The 27,740-nt window shown below is 38.9% G+C and overlaps 4 protein-coding genes and 1 long non-coding RNA gene across 8 annotated transcripts in view; 2 read left to right on the top strand and 3 right to left on the bottom strand.

Moving 5' to 3' along the window:
- Window positions 1-1,916, bottom strand: part of LOC144051945 (high affinity immunoglobulin gamma Fc receptor I-like) — a 3,370-nt gene extending 1,454 nt beyond the window's left edge. Inside the window, exons 1-3 of the mRNA XM_077565579.1 lie at window positions 420-1,916; window positions 291-326; window positions 1-171 (exon numbers count right to left, since the gene is read on the bottom strand). The exon at window positions 1-171 is cut by the window's left edge and continues 102 nt beyond it. Of these exons, the coding sequence (XP_077421705.1) occupies window positions 1-171; window positions 291-326; window positions 420-576 (364 nt within the window). The 5' untranslated portion in view covers window positions 577-1,916. The remainder of the gene's footprint in view (window positions 172-290; window positions 327-419) is intronic.
- A 139-nt stretch (window positions 1,917-2,055) lies between these two features.
- Window positions 2,056-11,152, bottom strand: rabgef1l (RAB guanine nucleotide exchange factor (GEF) 1, like). Of its 3 annotated transcripts, XM_077565576.1 has the most exons (9): window positions 10,987-11,152; window positions 10,427-10,621; window positions 9,660-9,832; window positions 9,405-9,586; window positions 9,219-9,300; window positions 9,020-9,152; window positions 7,302-7,393; window positions 6,728-6,984; window positions 2,056-5,578 (listed from the first exon to the last, which is right to left on the bottom strand). In XM_077565576.1, the coding sequence occupies exons 2-9, from the start codon at window positions 10,606-10,608 to the stop codon at window positions 5,165-5,167; spliced, it is 1,515 nt and encodes a 504-aa protein (XP_077421702.1). In that variant the 5' UTR covers window positions 10,609-10,621; window positions 10,987-11,152; the 3' UTR covers window positions 2,056-5,164. The 3 variants fall into 3 exon arrangements, with proteins under 3 accessions (XP_077421702.1, XP_077421700.1, XP_077421701.1); XM_077565574.1 differs by having other exon boundaries at window positions 9,020-9,300; XM_077565575.1 differs by lacking the exon at window positions 10,987-11,152 and adding an exon at window positions 10,782-10,964 and having other exon boundaries at window positions 9,020-9,300.
- Window positions 11,153-13,024: 1,872 nt separating this feature from the next.
- On the top strand, window positions 13,025-18,971 carry LOC144051943 (caspase a-like). 2 transcript variants are annotated; one of them, XM_077565577.1, is made up of 8 exons: window positions 13,025-13,164; window positions 15,230-15,502; window positions 15,589-15,674; window positions 16,384-16,560; window positions 16,635-16,881; window positions 16,957-17,124; window positions 18,363-18,472; window positions 18,612-18,971. In XM_077565577.1, exons 1-8 carry the CDS (start codon window positions 13,158-13,160, stop codon window positions 18,714-18,716), a joined length of 1,173 nt encoding a protein of 390 aa, XP_077421703.1. In that variant the 5' UTR covers window positions 13,025-13,157; the 3' UTR covers window positions 18,717-18,971. The 2 variants fall into 2 exon arrangements, with proteins under 2 accessions (XP_077421703.1, XP_077421704.1); XM_077565578.1 differs by lacking the exon at window positions 13,025-13,164 and adding an exon at window positions 14,186-14,304.
- On the bottom strand, window positions 16,558-21,814 carry LOC144051946 (uncharacterized). The gene is made up of 3 exons (XR_013294075.1): window positions 21,375-21,814; window positions 20,339-20,447; window positions 16,558-16,747 (listed from the first exon to the last, which is right to left on the bottom strand). It is a non-coding gene; the product is annotated as an uncharacterized LOC144051946 (long non-coding RNA).
- A 3,679-nt stretch (window positions 21,815-25,493) lies between these two features.
- On the top strand, window positions 25,494-27,271 carry LOC144052483 (caspase recruitment domain-containing protein 18-like). The gene is made up of 3 exons (XM_077566582.1): window positions 25,494-25,653; window positions 26,654-26,926; window positions 27,040-27,271. Exons 1-3 carry the CDS (start codon window positions 25,647-25,649, stop codon window positions 27,054-27,056), a joined length of 297 nt encoding a protein of 98 aa, XP_077422708.1. The 5' UTR covers window positions 25,494-25,646; the 3' UTR covers window positions 27,057-27,271.
- The last annotated feature ends 469 nt before the right edge of the window (window positions 27,272-27,740 follow it).

Raw genomic sequence — 27,740 nt, 5'->3', positions numbered from 1 at the left:
AGACCTTCAACATTTGCGTCTGGCACGCGAGCTGCTTGGGTCCGTTGAACCACAAGTAATTCCAGGTAGATTTGTTGCCATCGGGAATGGTGCATTTGAGCTGGAAATGTTCCCCAGGGAAGATCCGGGAATGTCCCGACATCAACTCTGCGAGTGCTCCATAGGAGGTCACTACACAGAAGGGGAGGGGGGGAAAAAACAAGTTAAAAAATATAAACTGGGAAGAAAGAATGGTGAAAAATATGCATTGACCACCATTATGTTCAAAGATAATTCAAATAACTTCATACCCGCAGGGACTACGAGTTGTGGTAGTGTAGAGAGAACTGAAATAGAAAGGACATTTGAGCAATATCAATGATACAATACCTGTATATAATAATGTATAATGTCATTTGTCATATATTAGGTACACTTACCAAGAAAGGATATCGTTGCTATCATTGTGACTTTTCTTCGCTGTTTCCTTGATGGGAGCCAACTTTTATTCCAAAAAACGGAGGGAAGTGAAAATATTTTTCTTTTTTTAAAACTCATACCATGAAACACAGGAGTTCCTCTTTTCTCTAGTTTCATTTCACTTTTATTCGACAACAACTGCTTTAATTACAGTTAATTTCCTTTTCTTTACAGGCCACACAAATACATTTTTGGGAAATTGTAGTAGCACATTACAAGACTTTAGTACCATAGTACCTGCCGTGCCCCGTTCTGCTGCGTTGGGCTTGGGGCGCAGGCCGTGTTGGGGTGGGGGGGGCGCTCCTGGCTCCTGGGTTTGCTCTCCGGCCGGTGGCACCTGCGGGTTGTGCCGCGGCCTGGGGGGTTGTGCTTGCTCTGTCCTGGCCGGGGGTCGACGGCTCCCGTCTTTGGTGGAGGTTTTCATGCATGCCAGATCCACCACACCAGCATTTACTGAAATTCAAACCCAATCTCCTTCTTCCTCTGGTCAGTGAATCTGTGGAGGCTGATGTCTGTGGATCTCACTCTGCTTCATCTATCCTTCCTCCCTTTCCCCAGTCTTTCCTTTGGTCTCTTGCGGTCTCCCTAATTTGTTGGGATTTAGATGTTTCTGGGGTTGGTTAAAGATTCTGGTTGGTAACCCGGTGGGTAGTAGATGTTGGTCGGTGCTGGATTTCACTTTTCTTTCTTTTCTTTGATCCTTCCTCTGGTCTCCTGACAACTTCACAACTCTTGCTGGATTCTGAAGTATTCGGTTTAGGTGAACGGTATGGGATTTTTAATAGGTTTTAGTTGAATTAAAGAGCACACACACTCACACACACACACCCGCACATGCACATACTCATACATACGCACATAAAAAAAATTAAAAGAGAGAAACAAAAAGAGAGAGAGCAATGATGATGACATGTCGAATCGGTAAGATTACCGAATGAACAATACTGAGCTCTCTCTCCAAAAAAAAAAAAGGAGTTTGTATCATCGACCTGGAAACAGCCATCAGGTTTGTACGGTCTCACAACTAGTTACTAGTAAGTTACTCTTTTAGCAACTGGTATGTAGTGGTCATATTTGGAAAGCATGTTGTATGACCTAAAAAAAAAATATATATTAATTTTGTCAAACAAATATCTATTTTCATTATAATTTTACTTGTGTGGCTAATTAGACAATCATCTGCTTTGATCATTGTAGAAATTTTGCATGATAGATAATATATCCTAAATTATAGACGTCCTAAACTGCCAATAAAAGTAAAATTGTAGATAATAGAATAATTTGAATTAGAAGTAGAAGTATTTTATGTGTTTTTATAATAAATTAACTGTGCTGGGTCTGGTAAAATCCGTAATGACCCAAATACGTTATTTCGCCATCATTTCATTTTAACACCTCTACTACTCTTTTTTTGTTGGTAAATTTGGTGCATACGTAATCATTTTTAAACATTCTTAGAAATCATAATTCCGAAATCCACAAAATAGTGTGGCATGTGAAACTATTATTTATATCCGAGCTTCCACAATTCGCGGCTGCTTATGTGAGAATGTGGTGTGAAAAGTACAGCATAAGCAAAAAGTGTTCACCCGGGCATTCTTCTCTCAGCTTTTATTAGTCATCATCGCTTATCATACATACACAACCAGCGATGCAAATGAAACAACTTTTCCCCAATAAGTTACCGGTATGTTTAAATAAAGGACAGTATTGACTTAGCATCTCCTATATGATACAATAACAAACCTATAAGGATGTTTTAAAACTCTCAGTACACTCACTAGGCCACAACATAAAAAAAATAAAAATAAAAACACCTTTACAAAAATTTAATACTCCACTGATAAATACTAATAAATGAAAGTTCATTTAAAGTGAGCATTACTACATTTGTAAAGGCATTTTTTAGACTCATTTCTGATATTGAATCTCAATAGATTGTGCAAGTGTACTTAATGTTGTGACCAGTGCATGTTAACCCCAACCCAGTGCCCTTAACTTACTCAAGTTAAGTTTAAAAGCCTGCTCTCAAAACAAGAAAAATAGACCATATATGGCTACAAAATAGTAATACGAAAATGATTAAAATCGAAATATTTAACATACAATGTCCAAATGGATGGTGCCGTGACATGGCACATCTGAAAATACAGTGTCTGCACTATCCTTCATTAGATCATCTTTAAAATCATAAAAGTGCGTCCAAAAGAGCATCTCTTTAAGTTTTCAAATTGCTAGAAGGCATGCCGAGGAGGGTTCCGTTACAAACGGCTTGCCACTTGCGACGCCTGCCAATTCAATGGAAAGTAATAACACCTGTCCGTCCGTACGCGCCAGTGTAGGATTTACGAGGGCAGCTCGACCTGAATGTAAAAACATCTCCATGCAACACACATGCACGCAAAAGCATACGTGCGGATGATGATCATCTTGTTCTCAGAATTTGTCTTGAACAACTAGAACAGTGGAACATCCAAATTTGAACGCATAAAGCTTGCTAGGAACTTGATTTTCGACGAAAGCAGGGAGGTTTCTACTTCCTGCTTTTGTTTCTCTTCCTCAATTGGTACAAATCAACTTTTTATACAAGGACTTGATTTTTTTTCTGCGACTGGTGTTGTCGATTCGAGTCTGCGTTTAACAAGGTGCACCGAGTGAAGACGTAGATTGCTGCGTTAGCTTCGCATGCTAGCTGCCGACATTAACTCATTCACCTCCATCAACGGCTATAGACGTCAAAAATTAATTTGAACTATTTCTATTAGTTTAATATTTTCCCACTTTTGTTAACAAGAGTATGAATACCTAGAATTTTTTGTTATTGTGTTAGAACAGATATAAAATTAGCTATATATATATATATATATATATATATATATATAGTTAACTCACGATTAATCACAAATTTTATATCTGTTCTAAATGTACAAAAAAAAAATTCTAGGCTTTATACTCGTTAACAAAAATGGAAAAAAACGTTAAACTAATAGAAATAGTTCAAATTAATTTTTGACGTCGATTGCTGTCAATGGCAGTGAATGAGTTAATAACTGGAGTATTTCGTATTCCGAATGTGGAAATTTTGGTTTGGAGAATGTGGTCATCATGGGAGATTCAAACTAAAAACAGTGTAACGGCGATACTTGAGTGACAGTTTTGAACTTTTGTAAAATGTGCTAATCATAAAAACTTAGGTAGACTATCGGTGATATTTCGGGATGGACTGAAAATGCACGATAACCTTTCACAAGTCAACTTAATTTGGCCTTTGGTTAAACATTTGAATGCATATGTTCACTGTTAAATGTTTCACTTGATTATGGGTTATAATTTTTCATTAGACTATTGTATTTTTTTATTTTCTAAATGCTTTTAGTTTAGCATTAGATTTTTTTTTTATTGTAGGAATATTTGTGGAGTGCAAGATTTATATTAAAAAAAAAAGGTCACTGAGTATTGTGTAATTAATAGTGTTGTTCCGATACCGGTATTGGCAGAGGTCCTGATACTGCATTAAAACAGTGGTGTCGGTATCGGTGAGTACCAACAAGTAACATGCAGATACCCTTAATTTCTGACGCTAATATAGGACTTTGGATGCAGCATCTTGTGTCTTGCTCGTGCACGACATTCACTGATGTGTGACATGTTCACAGCATGCCGAGCTAAGATATCCTATTGGCCCTTGAATGCTCTGAACCAATGGCAAGACAGCTTTTTCATGTTGAGAAAAAAAAAACGTAAGTATCGGTATGGTATCGGCATTGATCGATACTGCAAAGCTGGGTATCGGAATCGGTATCAGGGGCCAAAAAACGATATAGGAACAACACTAGTAATTAACGTCAACTACAATTCCCAAACGATTCCTTGTTTCTACTGTACGGTCATGCCAATAATGGCAAAATATATATTTAAAATAAACCATGAAAGCTCATCATATACAAAATTAAAGATGAAAGACCATTGTTGCTGTAATTACAGTTTTATAAATATAAAATGCAGTTTTAGTAAGTTTTTGTTTTTTTAAAAGTCCTCATTAACAAAATTATTATTTTTTTTTTCCATTTTAGTTTTCATTATTTTGTAATTTCTCATTATGATAACCTTGTTCAGTCAGTTTTTTTCTTTTTCTTTTTGCACAACTTGCTGCTCCCTACCGAGACGCCAACGGACATCTACTTACATAAATGCCTATCTGTGACTCTTGCGGTCTCTCTGTTGCACCTTACTGATGACGCCGACACGCAAATCTGTGAGAATATCATGAGTGTGAAGCCTGGCAATAATTAAGTACTGTTGATCAAGTGTTAAGTGTTGTGCTGGTCTCAAGGATGTCAAAATGTGAGCAGCATGATGAAGACCTAATATCTATTGTGCATTTTGCAGTTCAGCACATTACCAGTTAAACATGTGCATTCATAAATTCAGACCAAGACCAAATCAAGTTATTCTGCAAAGGTTCTAGTGCCATTTGAGAGTAATCTTGAAATTTTAGCCGAAAAGTAAAAAATTCTGAACTTTTTGAGAAGTAGTATCTGTCCTTACCTGCACTATTGGTTGTGTAGTGTCGAGAGGTTGCCCACAGGTCAGGGCAGTGTCATACTTCTAATGTCAGACATGGCGTCGCAATGGGTTATTTGCTCATCAGGAGTTTCAGGCCTTCTAATTAAGATGGACGATGAGTGGCGTAGTTCCTCCAGCATCAACCAGCAAACACTTGCGGCGTCAGCGGCGGCGGCAGGTGCTCGTTCTCAACGTTATCAGAGTCGATAGCCGAGGAGGCCGCCGGCGCGCCCGGCGCCGCGCCATCAGCTGTGACGACGGTAGGGGTGGGCGCCTCAAAAGTGTCCAGGACGCTCTGTACCTTCTGCTCCACTTCGTCCGTCCAGTCGATGAGGTCGCTCTCCAGCTGCCGCGCACGCTCCATGACCAGCTCCTGTCGCTCGCCGAGCCCCGTCAGTAGGTCCAGACGCTGGTGCACCTGGCTGATCGCGCTGCCGCCCGCCAGGGGGCGACTCGGGGACGCTTGGCCCCCAGACATGTAATGGTCGAACTCCTCGGACGTCAAGTTGAGAGACTTGCCGTCCAGCTTCTCGATGAAGGCCACGGCGCAGCACTGAGGGGAGAACGCGTACACGATCATGAAGGCAAGATTCGTGATTTGCTTGCAACCACGTTTCATTCGTTTGTTTCATGGAAACGTCATTAAACCGTTACAGACTCCCCCAAAAATTCCGACAGGTGTTTTTAATAAGAACAATAGCCCTAAAAATATTGTACTTCATAAAAACATACAGTAGTAACATAATTGAATAGAATGTAATTCAGGACTTGACTTGACTGATGGCACCCTCTGGTGAGAGTGTGCCTTGGCCACCAGAGGGCAGTATAATATACATAGTATACTATACATTGATTTTAATAAAGAGGGTCAGTATTCTGCAGTAATATGTCATTTTTCACAAAGGATAAATATGATTAACTTTTATTTTTGTATTTTGTACGGAGGATCAATCAACGAATCGAATATCAAATTAATAATTACTTTTGACCATCAATTGTTTGACCTTGTGGAATTCTGAATTGTCCAAACCGTCAGAATTGCTCCCCTTAAACAACATATATTCTTTCTTTTTCTTTCTTTCTTTCTTTAGTCGGGACAGTGCATGTTAATAGGTAATAGGTTCATAGGTCAAGATACCACTGTATCAATTTATCGTCAGTTTGCAGCATTGAAGGAGTAAACTGACAATTTTATCTAAGGAAATGAATTAATAGATTTACTCGTCGTCTCCAAGTGGACATGCTGTGATAATATTTTGTGCATAATTGCACACCCATCACAAATCCTTTATTACATATTCCAAAGAAAATATACCAACGTTGTTCCATTGTTATGACAGATTTAAGGATTATGGGTAATTTGGTTCAAGGTATTGAGTCCTCGGTACTGCACTCTTGTGGCCGTTTTACTATCAGGAACTAGTAAGTTGAAGAATAGAAAATTGCTATCAATTTCATGTAATTTTAAGGAAAATGTAATGTGATATATACTGTAGGTCTTTCTTTAAAATGATCTGTTATTGGGTTTTTTTTTAGATGGAAAGAGTTCAAGTATATAATATTTAATTTTCTATGGGTCAATTTGCTTTGAAACTATTCAACCCATGTCACAGAATGGATTGTGTTTCAAACGGCAAGTTTCCAATCTACTACATTTTGCATGTATGCATGTAAGAATGAATTTGTGAATGGCTTCGCTAACCAGGTTAGTGAAGTAGTAGCCATCCTCTCCGGTCATGAGCCTGCTGGGGTTGCAGAAGCGAGTGATGTACTGGATGTTGGACTGAAGCCGCGGGGGGTTGGCCTTGAGCACGATGTAGATGAGCGTGGGCAGGAAGTCGTCCGCCGACGCCGCCTCCTTCTTGCTGATGCGGATGGCGTTGAAGATGTGCTTGCTGCAGCGCGTGATGCACCCCAGCTTGTCCTTGGGTACACGCTTGGAATCGATTTCGATCACATCTGGGGAGAGGCGGGCGCTAGTTGAGGTGACGGCCAAGTGCGTGGCCGCCATTTTGTTCACACGGTGGCGACGTATCCTGAATTTCTGCGCAAGTCATAAAGCGCCTACCTAACTTATGCTTTACCAAGTAGTCAAGTCAGAAATACAGTTAAGGTCACAAATATCATACATGCATTGGTAAGTGAGCATTATTGTCTTAAGTGATGATGTATTGATGCCGCAGTGCAAAACAGTTTGCCGTGCACAGGTCGTCCCCTTCGAAACGTTGGAAATTAAAGATCCCCCTGTAGTATCGCTACATGGCCGTGAGACTCACCTGTGATGGCTTTAACCACGCTGTCGGAAGCCTCGGGGATGTCCTCGTCGACGGGAACGCCCAGCATCTCAATGGTGACCCAATGCAATGCTCTGTAAAGAAGAAGTCACAGATACTACAGTGTAAAACATGAGGATGCTGGCCCCAAGTGGACAAAATTATCATCTGCACCTCATTTGCATATTTTGTCAAAATTGCTCATGTTTAAGGGAGAAGTCAACCAGATTTTTTTTTTTAACAATAAACATATGTTCTATGCAGCCCCACTGTTCTAAATATGGAATTCTGGTTAATACTGCGTTAGTGGAATATCAGTTAAACAACAAAATCCAGCCGTTTTCATCCATCTCAGGGGGTGGCCATTTTGCCACTTGCTGTCGACTGAAGATTACATGAATGTTGCTCAGGGTTCAGGCAACGACCAATCAGAGCTCGCCTGTTTTCTGAAGCTGGGCTGTGATTGGTTGTTACCTGAAACCTGGCAGCAATGTCATCTTCAGTCAACAGCAAGTGGCAAAATGGCTGCCCACTGAGATGGATAAAAATGGCTGGATTTTGCTTCATAACTCTTATTCCACAAATGTAACTAGTTAGGTCACATATAAAATATTAAGGTTGACTTCCACTTTAAAAATAAATCATTTATTTGTATGTGAATACTTGATGAATCGATGGGATAGAATATAGGGAGTCCTCGAGTTATGACGCACTCGTTCTACGACGTTTCGAGTTCACAGCCTTGTCCACCATTTTGTCCCTTGTCTGCAACTTTGTCCCCCAGTGTTTCTGCTTAGCTAGTGCAAGAACTTGTCTGTGTTTGTAAACTGGGAGTTTCTTTGGCTTTTCCATCCAACTCTAAGCAGTAATGGGAAGTACAGCATCTTATGTTTTTATTTGAATGTATTTTTTTTTTTTTAAGCAAAGTATTTTGATGTAAATTTCGACTTTAACGGTGCAATCCGACTTACGCAGAGATTCATGTTACATCACCAGCGTTGGAAAGACTCCCTGTACCCAATTGATTGTCTTGTATTGTGTTGACTGTTTTTTATGTTATTTATTGTTTTATCTGTCTTTGGTTTTATATATTGGATATTTACTTTATATGCCAACACTTTGTATGCAGCTATAGTTGTTTTTAAAATGCCCTATAAATAAAGTTGAGTTGAGATCGCAGTACACATTTACATATTGTTTTATGACACACGAAAATCCAGATTCGTTTGCAATATTGTTGTAGTTTGACTTCGGATTTACTGACTTAGGTTTTCACCACACTTGTTCGATTTAATTTGGTGAAGTTGTCGTCGTCATGAACACTGCAAGTAACAGTTCATATTAAATCATGCTTAATTTTATTTTATTTTTAGCAGAAGCCTATCCCATAATACCAAAACATTCATGTATTTGTATACTAAATCTGGCATTATTTATTGCCATACATATGCATTTATTGCTTGTGTTTGTTAAAAAAATAGATGGGAAGAGAACCTTAAAAAAACACATATTAAATCGCATCTCACTCGATACCCTGATAAGGCTAAGTGCCATAATAAATGGATTATCCCAATCAAACAGATGTGAAAAACACCAGTTGGCACCAACAATCAATTTATCCTGTTGTTTGTGTGCATTATGTGACTCTTGACACTTTTACTGTATATTGAGACATGAAATAGTCACAGTCTAAAATACGGTTGCATATTCTGTGTACACACCTGATCCGCTTCTGAACTGCCAGGTCTTTCTTCTCATCGTCGGATGTTTCAGGACAGAAAACCTCCTTGTACAGACGCGTCGTCGTGTACCGCTCCACTTCATCCATGATGCCCTCTACGTACTCAGAGGAGCCTAACAGCAAAAATGTCCACATGAGAACAGCACATGTAAAGGGATACAACACAAGCATTCCCGTACCTTTGAATTGAGTGTGAAGGCGTTCTGAGAGACTCTGGTAGAAGTCCTGGACGCATTCCGACATGTCCTCAACTCCCATGTCCTAATATAAGAGAGACAATATGGCAAATGACTCCATAATGTTCCGATAAGTTTTACAAACAAGTCTTTACTCTATCTGGCAATAAGGTACTTGAGATCACTCACCCGCTTGAAGGCCATGCTTTCAGTGAAAGCACGACACTGTTTGAAGATTTGCCGGCCGTATTTCAGAGGCTTGAGGAAATCCATGAACTCCCTCGTAGCATGGTCCGTGTCTGCGGAGGGGGGCCGGCTCGCTGTGGAGCAGGAGCTCGGGCTGGACTGAGCATCCAACGGGACGGTGGCATCTCGGGTGGAAAACACATTTTATGTTTTCATCTCACCTTTGAGCTTCTTGTGTGAAATAGCTAATAGGCTTACCTTTCTTTGGTGGTATTTTGATGGAGGGAGTGAAAAACTTTGTGACAGTGTTGACCTTGCTCGACTTTTCCTTGGTCTTCCGTTCTTCGAACTTGCTGAAAGGTGCGACAGCGGGCTGAGGCTGCGTCTTCTGATGTCTGCTTGCATAGGCTTCCTCCTCCTCTCTCTGCAGCCTGCAGCAGACGAGAGACAAGACAAGAGTGAAGCACCAGGGGGTGTTCATGAATGATTAGAGAACAGAAGTGTCCATATTGGACACATAAAACATAGCAGTTAAAACATTTTTTCCCTCATACTATTTACATATTTCCAATTGATAATGATTCAGAAAATAGATTAAAAATTATGTTTTTCAAAGTAAAAGCAAATGTTTATAAATGTCCTATTGTGAATAAAGACATAAGTTACTTGGTCTGCTCTTATGATGGACTACAGATATCAAAGAATATTTACTATTGAGAGGCTGTATCAGAGGACTTGGACCACTTAAGTTAAACAGTGGCTAAGAACGATTAATAGACAATCAAAATTATTAATTTTGATTATGGATTAGATGTTGATTAAGCATGGCACCTCTACTTTAAGCATTTCAACGACTGTTTCCACATAAAAACTCCATCTACAATCGATAAAATGTCCAGCTACAATTGATTAAATGTCTTGAGAATGAAAAGAGCAGAATAAATGAAAATATTCACAGGCATCTCCTGTAAGGAATCCCTGAACTAATATAGTCTCTGAACTCAAACTAGACGTTGGAGACAAACCTCTCAGCTAGAGCCCAGTCGTCCTGGATCTGTTTTTGCCTATCTCGCTGGTTTTCATCTCGCCAGCACTTGGAGCACAGACCCTGCCAAGCTGTGTTACCATAAAAACCACATCCTTTGGTACACAGCAGTTCGGACTGGTCAAGACGGATCCGTCGACGTTCAGACCGCTGGGCCATCATCCTTCACAGAAGACTGTCAGGGAAAAGGGACACGGAGATCACTATTTTAATACAACCAAATATAGGAACGGCGTTACTCTGATTAGCGTTAACTCGTTTCTGAATACATCTAACTTTCTCATCAGCTTGCTAATGGTTAACGTCCGCGCTTCGTCAGTTTTAAAGTGACAAACCTTCATATTACATTCAGAGTCATTCATTATTGTTGGTGAAGTGTACACCCAAAGTGTAAAATGTTTGCTTCACGCCGAGTACTAGTCTCTCATGTAACTGGCTGATATGTGATAGGCTAGCTCCGGAAGCTAATTACAACGCTACCCCTTGACAACAAGCAACAATGTCATAAAAAAAGATGACGTGTGGTTTCTGCCGACGTACAGTATCATTCGCGGGACGGGCAAAGCTGTCACGTAACGTCGCTCCTTTTCCAGGCTGTTGTAATGTGGAGTGTTTACATTGGTATAACGGATAGTTCCGTCACACGAATAGAATCAGCCATTTTGTCGTTTGACCGTCCTCTTGCTTCTCATTTCACATAAAGGTGAAGTTGAATTGTATATCGCCACCCAGTGGATTGGTGGTGCAACAGTACAGACTGTATGCTACATAAGACATTTACACAAAACATACAACAAAAACGGTGATAATAACATTAAAAAAAAATTACCTGCCCCTCAAAAAAAAAAAAATAATAATAATAATACACCATAAAGCTCCCTTCACCCAAACCAAAGCTGCCGTACGGTTAGCCAAGTGGTAGTTGCAGTAAATATGTGTATATGTAAAAGCCATAGTCTACATGAAGAAACAAACGAAATAATAAATTACTGTAAACGGTATAGCAAAATCCGGTAGTAGCTAACTGTCGACCCCCCCTAAAAAGGTTTATTATTCTCTAAAGTGTAGATGCCACAAGATGGTGGCAAAGCACAACTTTTTGGGGGCAAAACACAACTCTTTTTTTTTTTTGCACTCACTCACTCACACAAACACAGGCAGTTCCACTGACGTCAGCAGTTACTTGGCGCCAAGATGCCTCAAGATGGCTGAAAACCAAACATAGTTGTCTGTTGTATTTTATTTTTAATGTCGACAGAAGTCTTCTCTTGTTGTAACAGAATATATGCTAATTGCTGGCGTTGTGCCGAAACCTTGTACCTCCACTTTTCAGAAGACCCCCAAAACGGTATGTGTAACAATTAATTATTAAAGAGACAGAGCTAGCCATTTTCAATACTTTTGATTGGTCAATTCTTTGTAAAAATAAAATAAACTAACACCCACACATGTGGACTGACCCATAGTATAAATTTTTGAAAACAAATCTTAAAATTACCAAATTGTGACTTTTGAAGTTTCGGCCTGATGCCAGCGAAATGCTGCAATGCTGCAACGCTACAGCGTTCAAAGCAAATTGCTCGCTGTGATAATAAAGTTCATCCGGATCCCTGTTCTTTAAGCACTTTTTTTTGGTGCCTAAATACATCAATAGGTTAAATCTGAGAATATTTGAATTTCCAAATTCTTACCACGAATAGCAAGAGCTTATGTTGACAGTATACAATATAAAAAAATGCAGTGTTTATTGTGGTTTTATTGTAATTTACCATAGTGAAGAACTACATTTTATTATACATTATATAGAGAGGTGTTCAGTGTGGGAATGGTGCAAACTACACCTGATGGGCCTTATGCAGGAAAGCGAGTTCTAGAAACAAATATAATTTTTTTTTTAAAAAAAAGCCCAAAACATTCAACCATCCATTTACTGTTTGTTGCGCTTGTCCTCATTAGGGTCACAGGTGAGCTAGAGCCTATCCCAAACCTCTGGGATCCTGGAGATTAAAGTAAGTTGGCCATATCCAGCCTTGGTGCACTTCAATATGTTTTCAAAAAAGTGAACATAAGGATAGGTTAATATATACACTCCATTTACCATAATGATCAAATTGAATTTAAAAAAAAAAGTACAATGACATGTTTACGGTAAAGGTACAATCAGCGACAGCGGCATGTCATGTGATATTAAACACATCATCTAGTTGATTTTTTTCCTTATGTGAGTGAGGCTGTTCCCGGCCCGGATGACTTTCAAACGTTGTTGCTGGTTAATGGTGGCAGATAAGCACACATACAGTCAAAAATAAGTGAAAAATACGGCCTTTTTATCTTTAGTGAACCATGTCAACTTCCAGCACTGACAACAACTTCACAGGAAATATGTTCTTTACTGGTCTTCAGATAAAATATCGTTAGCTAGCGATACTTGCAGCCTACAGTTGACCTATATGTCTGCTTACTGTAATACTCGCATGCACTCTCATGTCCTGTGAGCTTTGTTAAGTAACCAGCGGAAATCACTACATGCTTTTTTGGTTAGACTTCCTTGCCCCCCTCCTATCTCAGTGGGTAGGGTGGGACTTAAGGGAGGCGAACTTGAACACGTTATCTTGCGTCACACACTGTTTAGAGTGGATGCAGACATTACTGAACAAAGAACGCTTCACGTACTTGTCCACGCCAAAAGGAAGGATTTTTCTTGACGAGCAATGGCCGGTAAGACATCGTGTGAGCTTTTGACATGAGAAAAGATAAACGAGTGTGGTATGCATGCTTCACAATGAATGTGAACATTCGGAGAGGAAATGATGAAGTTTGAACCCACATGACCCTCTGTACAAAACAACTTCATTCTTTCGTTTTCATTTTTTTAACCTTGTGGTAGAACTACCATGACAATACAAACTTTTTTTTAATGCTTTCTGAAATAGTGTACAGAGGGAGTTTATTTTCACATTGTGCCCCACAGGATTAATGATTAACCTCCAAGGTATACAGCAAAAAAATCCTTTACAGCCAATGACTGCCGAAACGTTCCCACACCTTCATTGCAGCGGCCATTACTTGCTGCTGTTTGAGGGGCTTCACTTTTGCTTTAGGAAGACAGGTGTATTTACAACCATTTTATAGACAAATGATACTCGAGTTGGGGGGATATTTTGTTCTTCCCGGTCGTGTGTAACAAATAATTGAGAAACACTGACTTAAAGTAATGAAGTATTTTTACTTTGTTAATTGAAACTGATACAACTTACTTTCAAAATATATTCTGTGTCACTATTAGGTAAAGGTTGTGTTTGTGAGGCTGTTAAGGTTTTTCATGTTTCTGTATGTTTTCCCTACGTTTGTGAGGGTCCTCGGACTGCAGCTTCCTCCCACATTCCAAAAACATGCATATCAGGTTTAATATACTCGAAATTGTCCATTGGTACAAATGTCAGCGTGAATGTTTTTATGTGACATGGGTGTACTCCCCTTCTCACCCACAACCGTAATGAGGACAAGGGCAGTAGAAAATAGGTTTATTTAAGAGAAATAAACCTGCTGTTATCACTCAACCTGTGTCAAGTGCTAGACTATCGAAGATCGTCAAACAAGTATTTCACAAGTAAACCTGTGTAAATACTTTTTCTTTAAAATGTTAGATTCAAAACAATTCTGTTGTCATTCAACATTCCACCTCTGTCGGGTACGCAGGAAGTGTTATGTAAATCTGATGTCATCATCATAAAAAAAAAAGGCAGCAAAAGTTATTGAGCACGACGACGGGACGCAACAGAACAAACACTTCTTAAATCCCATCTTACCTTTCTTTCAAGCACTATTTCGGCAATAGAGACACTTAAATCATGGCTGGTGAGATTTATAATTTCTTATTCTTGTACTTTTCCAACTTTTTTTTTTGGGTGTGTTTTGTTTCACAAGGTGAGAATAAACGGCGTATGGTATTGCTTTTGCCTGTGACTAACATACAAACCAGGCAGATTGTTATAGTAGTCAAACGACATTTAATCACATTTTGAGTACAGAATAATCCTCACAACTCAAATTACAACGATCCAAAGCCCAATGCTTTTCAATGGACAGAGAGGGTCATTTCACCTCGCCTAAGACGAATAGATACACATTATTTATGATTTATTTTGTCTTTTCCCCCCCCACTCAATCACTCAAACATTTGTATGTGTATACAAAGATGGTCTTCCGGGCCGGGAAGCAAATCCACACCGCCTGAACTGTAGGCAAATGACAGAGGCAGTTCTGGCTAGATTTGCGCCCTGGGCGAAATAGCTAAATAAATTGATACAGTAATTTCATAATAATTCATGAAATTAAAAAGATGTACCGTACTGTAAAAAACGAGTGTGATAATGATTTGTCTTGCGGTCATTTTTCTGCCACTAGATGGCATAATTGCATGTGTAAGAAGGTGACAGCTCAGTGGATTTTTCTTTTCATTTTAAGAGCTTTGTAATCTTTAACATGCAGAAATTTGTGAAATTCTGCATAATCTTAAAATTTTAAAATACGTGACACCAGTCTCCACAAATATATGCATTATTATTACATTTCTTACTGATATATTTTGACGTGGGCGTGTCTGCTGCGTTGTGACTTTTCCAAGTAAGGGCCAGTGATTAATCGTGCGTTAAAATAAATTAGTGTCATTAAAGGAACTTTAAATTAACACACTAATTTTGACACTACCAATATATATATATATATACTGTATATATACAGCTCTTCTCAAGAATGTGCAATGTTGTGCTTCTTCTTACAGAGGAACTAATGGCTGTGAAAATTGACTTTGTGGATAGCGTGACCTCGCCTGTAATCAGTCAACTTCTGAGCCATCTTTCGCATGACAAAGTCTTGAATAGTGGAGAGGAGGAGGATATCAGGGAGGCGAAAGATACCAGAGCGGACAAGGCTCGTTCCCTCATTGACTTTGTGTGTAAAAAAGGAGATGAGGCAGCCTGGAAGGCGATCTCTTACATTAAATTAAGGGATCCAACGCTCTTCGAGAGTTTGGGCCTCCCTGAGCGCCCCCAAGGTGAGTTGACGAGGTTCAGAGCAGGTGCTCGACGTGTAACGACACCCGCTTTGATTCCGTTTGCAATCGTGTCTTGTTGTCTCCAGCTGCCTCTGAGGAGGAACGTCAGTGGTCCGACACACTCATCCCCTGCAAATGGACCTTTTGGAATTCCAAGAAGAATGACTCAAAGGTTTTCTCACACGAACATGACATACTGTACCTTCATAGAGGAATTTTGTCATTAAGAGTCCTGATGTTTTAAAAGGAACCCCGATTGTAATGACAAGTTTGCTCTATATTATTTATTTGGTCGTTATTAACATAACTATGAGATTAATTTGTCAAAAAATCATTTCCTGTTTAATACATTTTGTAGAAACTTTATTTGGACGTACGCCGCCATTGTTATTTACGTTATTTAAGCCTCCGTAGCGTTCCTAAAGGGACGATCAAAACTCTTGAATGTGTCCGGTGAATGACGAGAGCGCGGCGTGGGGGAGGGTGGCTCTCCCGATCGATCGCATGTTGTTTCTTTAGGAACGCTACGAGGCTTAGCTTGCGCTTACCTTGCTTTCACATTGCTCGGCAGAGAGCCTGCCGCCATTCTACGTCACTACGCACGGAAGGCGTTGCGACGTAAATAACAATGGCGGCGTACGTCCAAACAAAGTTTCTACAAAATGTATTAAACGGGAAATTATTTTTGAAAATAGTTATGTTAGTAACAACCAAATAAATAATACAGAGCAAACATGTCATGACAGTCGTGGTTCCTTTTAACTAAGAATGACGGATAATAAATTGTGGTTCACTGTACAGTATTTAGCCTTAAAAATAGCCATTTTAACACATATATGCTGACTTTGCTTGTTCAAATTAGCATGTTTTATTTTTTTTAGATCTACCCGGTGACTAAAGAGTCCATGAAGAGTCGCGTGGCTCTGCTCATCACCAATATCACATTTAAGGACAAGTCTTTAGACAGAGATGGAGCCGAGGTAGACGAGCGCAACATGGAGAAGCTCTTAAGGGCTTTAGGATATGAAGTGGTCAAATACACGAACCGCACTGGAAAGGTAACAAACCCTTTTTTGATGGTTTCAAACCCTATTTCCTGAGTTACTGTCCAACCTGCGATGGTTCCTTTCAGGAAATCGACGAGGCCGTCATCAATTTCTCCCAACATCCCAAACTCGAAAACACAGACAGTGTGTTCGTGGTGATCATGTCTCACGGGATACTGGGATACGTCCTCGGTGTCAACTGGAAAAAGATGGACAATGTGGCTCAAGAAGATGTGTTCGCCATTGATAACATTTACCAACATCTGGCCTCAGCCAAGTGCAAAGCACTGCAGGATAAACCCAAGATCATCATCATCCAAGCCTGCAGAGGAAGTGAGTGAACACGGTAGCGTATTTTGCATGCTCGAAATGGTGTCACGTGGACATTGTTACACTTGTCTGTTTCAGAGGAGAGCGGGTCGGTGCTCATCTCGGATGGTGCAGAGGTGCTGATGTGTGATAATACTCAGCAGGCATTTCCGGCCACGTCTGGTGATGATGGAAACATCGCGGACGATGGCCGTAAATTTGTGCACAAAGAGGACGATTTCAGCACCTTTCTTTCTTGCACCCCTGGTCAGTACATCCTATCCTACCTTAACTCATTCACTGCCATTGACGGCTATAGACGTCAAAAATTCATTTGAACTATTTCTATTAGTTTAACATTTTTTCCACTTTTGTTAACAAGAGCATGAAAACCTAGAATTATTTTTATTGTACATTTAGAACAGATATAAAATGTGTGATTAATAGTGAGTTAACTAGTGAAGTCATGTGATTAATTACGATTAAAAATTTTAATCGCATGACGTCCCTAATTTTTTATAATCTTTTCTTTTAAATCGTGTCAGGCGATTTAAATTTTTGATGGTAATTAACTGCATGCCTTCTATAGTTAACTCACGATTAATCACATTTTTTTTTCTTTTGTAAATGTACAATACATTTTTTCTAGGTTTTCATACTCTTAACAAAAGTGGAAAAAAATGTTAAACTAATAGAAATAGTTCAAATGAATTTGACGTCTATAGCCGTCAATTAACTCACGATTAATCACAATTTTTTTTTCTTTTGTAAATGTACAATACATTTTTTTCTAGGTTTTCATACTCTTATTAACAAAAGTGGAAAAAAATGTTAAACTAATAGAAATAGTTCAAATGAATTTTTGACGTCTATAGCCGTCAATGGCAGTGAATGAGTTAATGCATGCATAAAAAATAAAAATATAAAATAAAAAAAATAAAAATAAATAAAATATTTTTTTTCCTCAAGTTTTCATACGCTTGTTAGCATAAAAGTAGGGAAAAAATGGTCAACTAATAGAAATATGGCTGCGTATCATTGATAAAGTAATTTCATAATATTTCATCAATTTGAGTTAAAATTAAATGATGTATTGTACTGTAAAAAAAACAAGCGTGATATTGATTTGTGTTGAGGTCATTTTTCTGCCACTAGATGGCTGCTCAGCGCATATTTCTTTTCATATTAAAAGCTGTCTAATCTTTAACATGAAGTAACTTGTGAAATTCTGCACATTTTAAAAATACAAAAAGTCAGGGACACTTAATGTGACCTTCTCTAAGCTTTTAAATGCACATGTCCCACTGTTAAATGTTTCAGTATTTTTTTGCTGTTCTCTAACGTGGAGCTTAACGGCAAAATTCACGACAGGTGTTTGATCCCCGAATCGACCAATAAATGTCCTGGTTCAATTAGAGCTGGTGTTTAAACACTTAATAATAACTCACTGGCTCAAATCAGTTGATGTGTTTGTAGTGAAAATGTTTTTTGTTATCGCCCCGCAGATACCGTCTCATACAGACACACACAGGATGGCGCTCTCCTAATTCAGTATCTCGTTGCTGTTGTGAACACTTGCGCATGTGAGGACGACATTGAGGAGCTTTACAGAATTGTAAGTTTTACATGATGCTCATCTGAATACTTAATAGCTGCGCTGGTGGTTGGAGAACATAAAGGACAGAGTGTTTATGTTTCTTTGATTGAACCACTAATCTCATGATTTGTTTTGTTTGTTTGTTTCAACCACGCAGGTAATGCGACGCTTTAAAAGATTGGATCTTGGGAAATTTAAACAGATGCCAACTAAAGCCAGATGCACTCTGTCAAGGCGCTTCTACCTCTTCCCAGGCATTTGAGACCGGCCATCTTATTAGAGGGGCATATTGATGTCATATTGCGGCAGTTCTTACCAAAATCCAAAATGAAAACCAGTACTTCTATGGCCCCTTTTTCCTTTTTTTTTTTCTGGAGAGCTCATGGCCCCTTTTCCATTGTGTCAGACAATATCACTTTCTAACTGAAAAAAAAAAAGTTTCAATCTAAAAAAATATAAGATTTTTCTGTTAAAAACATACAGTTTCATTTGCATATTACAACTTCTGTTTGTGTAATTTTGTGTTTTCTTTCTTTCTTTCTTTTTTTGGGGGGGGGGGGGGGGGGGCTCTTATAGCGATCTGGACATCACGTGACTCATTTGTTTACCCCGCCAATCTGGTAGGAAAGCAGCGAATGATTAAAAATTGGAGAGCAGTTATAAAATTGGCATTATCAGCGATTATGAGGGTTTTAACCAGTCACTCTGACCAAAACAAGGCAGCCTTGTCTTAACTAACTTGATTAGCAAGTCGATTAGCAACACTGTGAAATTAGCGCCAAGTTAGTTATCCTGCCAAAATGGCGTTGTTTACATTTCTTTAGTACACTGTGGGATGCGTGACATCAACGTCCGGAACTCTATACTCTTTTGTAGACATCGGATAAAAAGTTATAAACAGGAAAAACTGTAAACGTGGTTTTGAATTTAAAAACAAAACAAAAAACACTGCATTTTATTAGCCTGTTAAATTGCCCACACACAAAAACGGACAACTCAGTACATTGTCATACTTGGAATGTATAAATAGTGGTACATTATGCCTTTTGTAACTTCGTTCACACAAGAATTCACTTGAGGGGAAAACATCATATCGTTGACGACACTCAAACGTTTGTTGCAGCACCACACATTTTTTTACAAAATAGAAAGTCATGCCAAAACATGTCGCCGTCGTGTCAGATGGATGCGGAAAGAAGTGACACGCCGTGTACTGAACATTGCGCAATACGTTTGCATTCATGGCAAATGGGTAAGTGAACGTGTGTGCGTTTGCAGTGGTTTAGGCCAGCGTGCCGCCCACAGCGGACGCAATAATAATTCCCAGAATCACACAGCATATAATAATCATAATTTTCTTCTATTTAACCAGAAAATAGTACAAAAGAAAAGAAGAGAGCATCAGTCATCCAGGGCAGCGAGTAGGGAGCAGAAGACAACATGTTAGGGACTTGTTAAAAAACACACATGCTACTCTACTGCACAAGAGCAACAGTATTGGGACTCTTAATCATTTCATATGTTGTACATGAACACAATGTTGTTGTTTAAAGTCACTCCCAGTTTAAGCTTACTGTTAAACTAAACATAACAAGTGAATTATTTTAAATTGGGTGCTTAGAATAACCCCATAACGTTGCTCTAAAGTCTGTTAGCATGAAGCTAACACATAATTGTAAATGCCACAGCGAATGAAACTAGCATCGATACAAATGCATTTAAAGCATTTTGTTAACTTATTCAAATCTAGAACGTTCAAATCATGCAAGTTGGACAGCACTTCAAGGAGACATTATGTCATTTTATTTTACCATTTAAGAGAGTTCCCAAACATGTTTTCAAAAATCACAGTCAATTTTATATTCAGTCTCCGGATCCACTGACCTGAATATATGACCGGATAGCCGATAGCCCATACACGCCCGTGCAAGCCGTTGAAGTCACAGGGCGGCCATCTTGCTCCTCCCACCTCACGAGCAGACTACTGTATAAACTATACGGTATACGTACAGAAGAGACTTATACAGCGCGTAGACAGTTAGTATAAGGCCAAAGGCATGGTGGTTTTTTTTGTGTTTTTTTTGCCATGGTGGTCACTATTTTTTTTTGTAAAAAATAAATTAATTAACAATTGGACGGTATGTGGCCCCTTTTTCTTTTATCACAACATTCGGAGAGGAAACGATAAAGTTTGAACCCACATGACCCTCTGTACAAAACAACTTCATTCTTTCGTTTTCATTTTTTTAACCTTGTGGTAGAACTACCATGACAATACAAACTTTTTTTTAATGCTTTCTGAAATAGTGTACAGAGGGAGTTTATTTTCACATTGTGCACCACAGGATTAATGATTAACCTCCAAGGTATACAGCAAAAAAATCCTTTACAGCCAATGACTGCCAAAACTTTCCCACACCTTCATTGCAGCGGCCATTACTTGCTGCTGTTTGAAGGGCTTCACTTTTGCTTTAGGAAGACAGGTGTATTTACAACCATTTTATAGACAAATGATACTCGAGTTGGGGGGATATTTTGTTCTTCCCGGTCGTGTGTAACAAATAATTGAGAAGCACTGACTTAAAGTAATGAAGTATTTTTACTTTGTTAATTGAAACTGATACAACTTACTTTCAAAATATATTCTATGTGTCACTATTAGGTAAAGAAGGTTGTGTTTGTGAGGCTGTTAAGGTTTTTCATGTTTCTGTATGTTTTCCCTATGTTTGTGAGGGTCCTCGGACTGCAGCTTCCTCCCACATTCCAAAAACATGCATATTAGGTTTAATATAGACTCGAAATTGTCCATTGGTACAAATGTCAGCGTGAATGATTTTCTTTGTAAAAATAAAATAAAATAACACCCAAACATGTGGACTGACCCATAGTATAAATTTTTGAAAACAAATCTTAAACTTACCAAATTGTGACTTTTGAAGTTTCGGCCTGACGCCAGCGAAATGCTGCAATGCTACTGTCAAGGAGCAGGGGGACTTTAGGACCCAGATGCGGGAAGGCAGAGCGAGGAGGCAGAGGTGTCGTCCAAAAGAGGGATTTAATTTCTATTCAAAAAGGATCTTCAAATTACAAAATAAAACTGATCTAACAAAACATGAAGCAAAACATAGAGAAACAACTTAGGCAAAAACAAACAGCAAGACATGGGAAAAGACGAGGCAAAAAACGGGCAGCATGACGTGGGGGAAAAGACAAACAATGAATCCACACAGACAGAGGGAAGAACGCAGACTAACCAACACTAATGACACATGAGGGTAATGGGAAACAGGTGGACACAATCAGGAATCAGGGTTGACACTGACACCACACGAGGAAGGGCAAGTGACCTGAAACGAGAGGAGTCAATTTTCAAAATAAAAGGAAATGACAAGACAAGGAAGACACACAAGGAAAACAGAAACTAAACATGACAGAAACTAAACCTGACTGAAACTAAACATGACAGCTACAGCGTTCAAAGCAAATTGCTCGCTGTGATAATAAAGTTCATCCGGATCCCTGTTCTTTAAGCACTTTTTTTTGGTGCCTAAATACATCAATAGGTTAAATCTGAGAATATTTGAATTTCCAAATTCTTACCACGAATAGCAAGAGCTTATGTTGACAGTATACAATATAAAAAAATGCAGTGTTTATTGTGGTTTTATTGTAATTTTCCATAGTGAAGAACTACATTATATTATAAATTATATAGAGAGGTATTCAGTGCGGGAATGGTGCAAACTACACCTGATGAGCCTTATATAGTGCAGGAAAGCGAGTATTCCGGCTTGCGATGCAATTCTACAAACAAATATAAAAAAGAAAAAAAAAGCCCAAAACATTCAACCATCCATTTACTTTTGCGCTTGTCCTCTTTATGGTCACAGGTGAGCTAGAGCCTATGCCAAACCTCTGGGATCCTGGAGATTAAAGTAAGTTGGCCATTGTTGACATTATTAACATTTTTATTGGTTTATTTTACTTTTTACCTGTTTTACATTTCATTATAGATGTGTTGATGAAGGTGTAATTATGTTGACCTGATATAACCTGTGTGAGTAATGCTTTTGACATTCTTGCTATCTTTTGTACTGTTTTCCCAGAAATGATAAAGTTAAAATGTTTCTATGTTTATCTAAGAAGTCTAGTTGCTGTTCATTAGAAATCCGGTTGTCAAAAGTTCAAGGACGATCTAGTTTACTGGGAAAATGCAAACTCATTCTGTGCGTCACGGGATGACAGATGCGTTTCCTCATGTTTTGAATAAAGAGGCTGTGTGGGCAAAAGAAGACACACACATTGGATGACACTGCTTGGGTGAAGTCTAACTGTGTGACCAGAGATCTCTGTAATAAACCAACCTTGCAAGGACCCTCTCCACCAGAATCTCATCTTGCAATTATTTGAACACGCAAACGATTACAATTAATGGTAATTCCTTCAAAATATACAGCCTTGGTCCACTTCAATTTGTTTTCAAAAAAGTGAACATAAGGATAGGTTAATATATACACTCCATTTACCATAATGATCAAATTGGATTAAAAAAAAAAGAAGTAAAATGACATGTTTACGGTAAAGGTACAATCAGCGACAGTGGCATGTCATGTGATATTAAACACATCATCTAGTTGATTTTTTTTTTCTCCTTATGTGAGTGAGACTTTCCAACTTTGTTGCTGGTTAATGGTGGCAGATAAGCACACATACAGTAAAAAATAAGTGAAAAAGACGGCCTTTTTATCTTTAGTGAACCATGTCAACTTCCAGCACTGACAACAACTTCACAGGAAATATGTTCTTTACTGGTCTTCAGATAAAATATCGTTAGCTAGCGATACTTGCAGCCTACAGTTGACCTATATGTCTGCTTACTGTAATACTCGCATGCACTCTCATGTCCTGTGAGCTTTGTTAAGTAACCAGCGGAAATCACTACATGCTTTTTTGGTTAGACTTCCTTGCCCCCCTCCTATCTCAGTGGGTGTGGTGTGATTTAAGGGAGGCGAACTTGAACACGTTATCTTGCGTCACACACTGTTTAGAGTGGATGCAGACATTACTGAACAAAGAACGCTTCACGTACTTGTCCACGCCAAAAGGAAGGATTTTTCTTGACGAGCAATGGCCGGTAAGACATCGTGTGAGCTTTTGACATGAGAAAAGATAAACGAGTGTGGTATGCATGCTTCACAATGAATGTGAACATTCGGAGAGGAAACGATGAAGTTTGAACCCACATGACCCTCTGTACAAAACAACTTCATTCTTTCGTTTTCATTTTTTAACCTTGTGGTAGAGCTACCATGACAATACAAACTTTTTTTTTAATGCTTTCTGAAATAGTGTACAGAGGGAGTTTATTTTCACATTGTGCCCCACAGGATTAATGATTAACCTCCAAGGTATACAGCAAAAAAATCCTTTACAGCCAATGACTGCCAAAACGTTCCCACACCTTCATTGCAGCGGCCATTACTTGCTGCTGTTTGAAGGGCTTCACTTTTGCTTTAGGAAGACAGGTGTATTTACAACCATTTTATAGACAAATGATACTCGAGTTGGGGGGATATTTTGTTCTTCCCGGTCGTGTGTAACAAATAATTGAGAAGCACTGACTTAAAGTAATGAAGTATTTTTACTTTGTTAATTGAAACTGATACAACTTACTTTCAAAATATATTCTATGTGTCACTATTAGGTAAAGAAGGTTGTGTTTGTGAGGCTGTTAAGGTTTTTCATGTTTCTGTATGTTTTCCCTACGTTTGTGAGGGTCCTCGGACTGCAGCTTCCTCCCACATTCCAAAAACATGCATATTAGGTTTAATATATACTCGAAATTGTCCATTGGTACAAATGTCAGCGTGAATGTTTTTATGTGACATGGGTGTACTCCCCTTCTCACCCACAACCGTAATGAGGACAAGGGCAGTAGAAAATGAATAGATGTCCATGTATTTGCTTATCTAATGGTATTTTTTTCTTCCTTTTTTTTTCTTCAAGTGAAACTTGGAAACATAATACCAGATTTTGCGGACAATGTAACCGAACCGGTGGTCATTCAACTTCTGGGCGATGTTCTTAAGGATGGCATCTTAAATAAAGGCGAGGTACAGTACATACGTCAGGCCCACAGCACCACAGCAGACAGGGCACGCGAACTCATCACCTCGGTGACTGGGAAAGGCGATAATGCCAGCTGGAAGCTGATCGGACACATTCAAGCCAGAGACCCTTGTCTTGCAAAGACTCTCGGTCTGGACTTGAATGAATTAATGGACATGAGATAAGGAGTGAGTTTTTTTCTCCCCCCGTGCGTTGCACTCATAAATAACAACCTGTCTCAATTCTATTTACTGTATGCTTCTTTTCTGATTTCAGATGGTTTCTCCAGAGTGGCAGACAGAAGACCAATCAAAAAAGACCAATCGCTAAGAAAATGTACTGTATTATTTTGTCATTACAGTATCGCATTGTCCCTAAAATCCTAGCATCAATTGTTACCTGTTCCAATCCTGTCCTGTGCGACAATATCAGCAAGCACTTGTTTTTTTTGGAAATTTTATGGCTGTTATTTCAGAGAAATAAACCTGCTTTTATCACTCAACCTGTGTCAAGTGCTAGACTATCGAAGATCGTCAAACAAGTATTTCACAAGTAAACCTGTGTAAATACTTTTTCTTTAAAATGTTAGATTCAAAACAATTCTGTTGTCATTCAACACTCCACCTGTACGCAGTAAGTGTTATGTAAATCTGATGTCGTCATCATAACCCCCCCCTCACATCCAGTCTTGACACGCCCTGCCCTCGTCCACCCTTTCCTTCCTGTTTCAATAAATTTTCTCACCTCGTTTCAAGTTTCTGTCTCCCCACAACGCTCACCATTTCATGACCCTTTACTGTTAATTTTCTCAAAAACTCATCAAATTTTCTAAACACTTCCCGTTCCTGGCTAAATGTTTAGCGATTTAATAACAAAATAAATAAATAAACGACTGCGATGTATGTGCGCATGCGCGCGTGTGTTGCGCGCGTGCTTATTTAAGGGCGCCACATTTCCTTCTTCCTTCTCTTCAACGCAGCAAAAGTTATTGAGCACGACGACGGGACGCAACAGAACAAACACTTCTTAAATCCCATTTTACCTTTCTTTCAAGCACTATTTCGACAATAGAGACACTTAAACCATGGCTGGTGAGATTTATAATTTCTTATTCTTGTACTTTTCAAACTTTTTTTTTTGGGTGTGTTTTGTTTCACTTTCACTTTGAGAAGCTTCCGCGCGAGCGAGCGTCGGGTAGAGGGAAAACATGAAATAATAACACAATTAGAAAGTATAATAACGGATTTTGTCAAGGACAATAAGGTAACTTTTTAAACAAACGGACATCCGGACATTTCTTATATTTCCGCAATGCAACAGAATGCTTATTTTACAAGGTGAGAATAAATGGCGTATGGTATTGCTTTTGCCTGTGACTAACATACAAACCAGGCAGATTGTTATAGTAGTCAAACGACATTTCATCACATTTTGAGTACAGAATAATCCTCACAACTCAAATTACAACGATCCAAAGCCCAATGCTTTTCAATGGACAGAGAGGGTCATTTCACCTCGCCTAAGACGAATAGATACACATTATTTATGATTTATTTTGTCTTTTTCCCCCCCACTCAATCACTCAAACATTTGTATGTGTGTACAAAGATGGTCTTCCGGGCCGGGAAGCAAATCCACACCGCCTGAACTGTAGGCAAATGACAGAGGCGGTTCTGGCTAGATTTGCGCCCTGGGCGAAATAGATAAATAAATTGATACAGTAAGTTCATAATAATTCATGAAATTAAAAAGATGTACCGTACTGTAGAAATTTGTGAAATTCTGCATAATCTTAAAATTTTAAAATACAACGTGACACCAGTCTCCACAAATATATGCATTATTATTACATTTCTTACTGATAAATTTTGACGTGGGCGTGTCTACTGCGTTGCGACTTTTCCAAGTAAGGGCCAGTGATTAATCGTGCGTTAAAATAAATTAGTGTCATTAAAGGAACTTTAAATTAACTCAAAATTAACGCACTAATTTTGACACTACCAATATATATATATATATATATATATATATATATATATATATATATACAGCTCTTCTCAAGAATGTGCAATGTTGTGCTTCTTCTTACAGAGGAACTAATGGCTGTGAAAATTGACTTTGTGGATAACGTGACCTCGCCTGTAATCAGTCAACTTCTGAGCCATCTTTCGCATGACAAAGTCTTGAATAGTGGAGAGGAGGAGGATATCAGGGAGGCGAAATATACCAGAGTGGACAAGGCTCGTTCCCTCATTGACTTTGTGTGTAAAAAAGGAGATGAGGCAGCCTGGAAGATGATCTCTTACATTAAATTAAGGGATCCAACGCTCTTCGAGAGTTTGGGCCTCCCTGAGCGCCCCCAAGGTGAGTTGACGAGGTTCAGAGCAGGTGCTCGACGTGTAACGACACCCGCTTTGATTCCGTTAATCAAACCACTAATCTCGTGATTTTTTTGTTTGTTTCTTTCAACCACGCAGGTAATGCGACGCTTTAAAAGATTGGATCTTGGGGAAAAGAAACAGATGCCAACTAAAGACAGATGCACTCATAATAACTCATAATACTCAGTCTTCTTTGGAGTTTCAGCTTCCAATTTAATTTAATATGCTGCCACCTGGTGGCCAGGCATGCACACAAGACAAAGAAAGCCCATTACATTCTATTTAATTATGCCATTACTGTATGTTTAATAAAATACAATAACGTAAAGTGCTGCTTTTTATTTTATTTTATCAGTCATGTTACATCCATACAATATATTTGATTATTCCCAGTTCTCAGACCATAAACGCAAGCTTGGATAAGTCTGGCGCAGAAGATGTTGACCTTAAACAGTGTCCCGATACTTTTGCCAATACAGCGATTCAAAAGAACAATAACAGAAAATCACAGATTAATTGCTTGTGACGTTGGCGGAGTGTTTGAAGTAACAAATGCATGCAAAGCATTTTGTTAACTTATTCAAATCTAGAACGTTCAAATCATGCAAGTTGGACAGCACTTCAAGGAGACATTATGTCATTTTATTTTACCATTTAAGAGAGCCAATGACTGCCAAAACGTTCCCACACCTTCATTGCAGCGGCCATTACTTGCTGCTGTTTGAGGGGCTTCACTTTTGCTTTAGAAAGACAGGTGTATTTACAACCATTTTATAGACAAATGATACTCGAGTTGG

Source organism: Vanacampus margaritifer, chromosome 5, assembly GCF_051991255.1.
Source record: "Vanacampus margaritifer isolate UIUO_Vmar chromosome 5, RoL_Vmar_1.0, whole genome shotgun sequence".
NCBI classification, from domain to species: domain Eukaryota; kingdom Metazoa; phylum Chordata; class Actinopteri; order Syngnathiformes; family Syngnathidae; genus Vanacampus; species Vanacampus margaritifer.
The sequence above is the reverse complement of the archived record's forward strand: the minus strand, read 5'-3'. Positions and strand labels throughout refer to the sequence as shown.

What these genes read in the sequence shown, in the direction of transcription:
- LOC144051943 (XM_077565577.1), top strand. An exon ending in CCTCCCTGAGCGCCCCCAAG is followed by an intron (nt 15,503 to 15,588) that starts GTGAGTTGACGA and finishes TGTTGTCTCCAG; the next exon opens with CTGCCTCTGAGGAGGAACGT. An exon ending in TTGAGGAGCTTTACAGAATT is followed by an intron (nt 18,473 to 18,611) that starts GTAAGTTTTACA and finishes TCAACCACGCAG; the next exon opens with GTAATGCGACGCTTTAAAAG.
- rabgef1l (XM_077565574.1), bottom strand. Translation starts at nt 10,608, where the DNA reads ATGATGGCCCAGCGGTCTGAACGTCGACGGATCCGTCTTGACCAGTCC. An exon ending in CAAAATACCACCAAAGAAAG is followed by an intron (nt 9,587 to 9,659) that starts GTAAGCCTATTA and finishes TTTCCACCCGAG; the next exon opens with ATGCCACCGTCCCGTTGGAT. An exon ending in GCTACTACTTCACTAACCTG is followed by an intron (nt 5,579 to 6,727) that starts GTTAGCGAAGCC and finishes TTCTCCCCTCAG; the next exon opens with TGCTGCGCCGTGGCCTTCAT.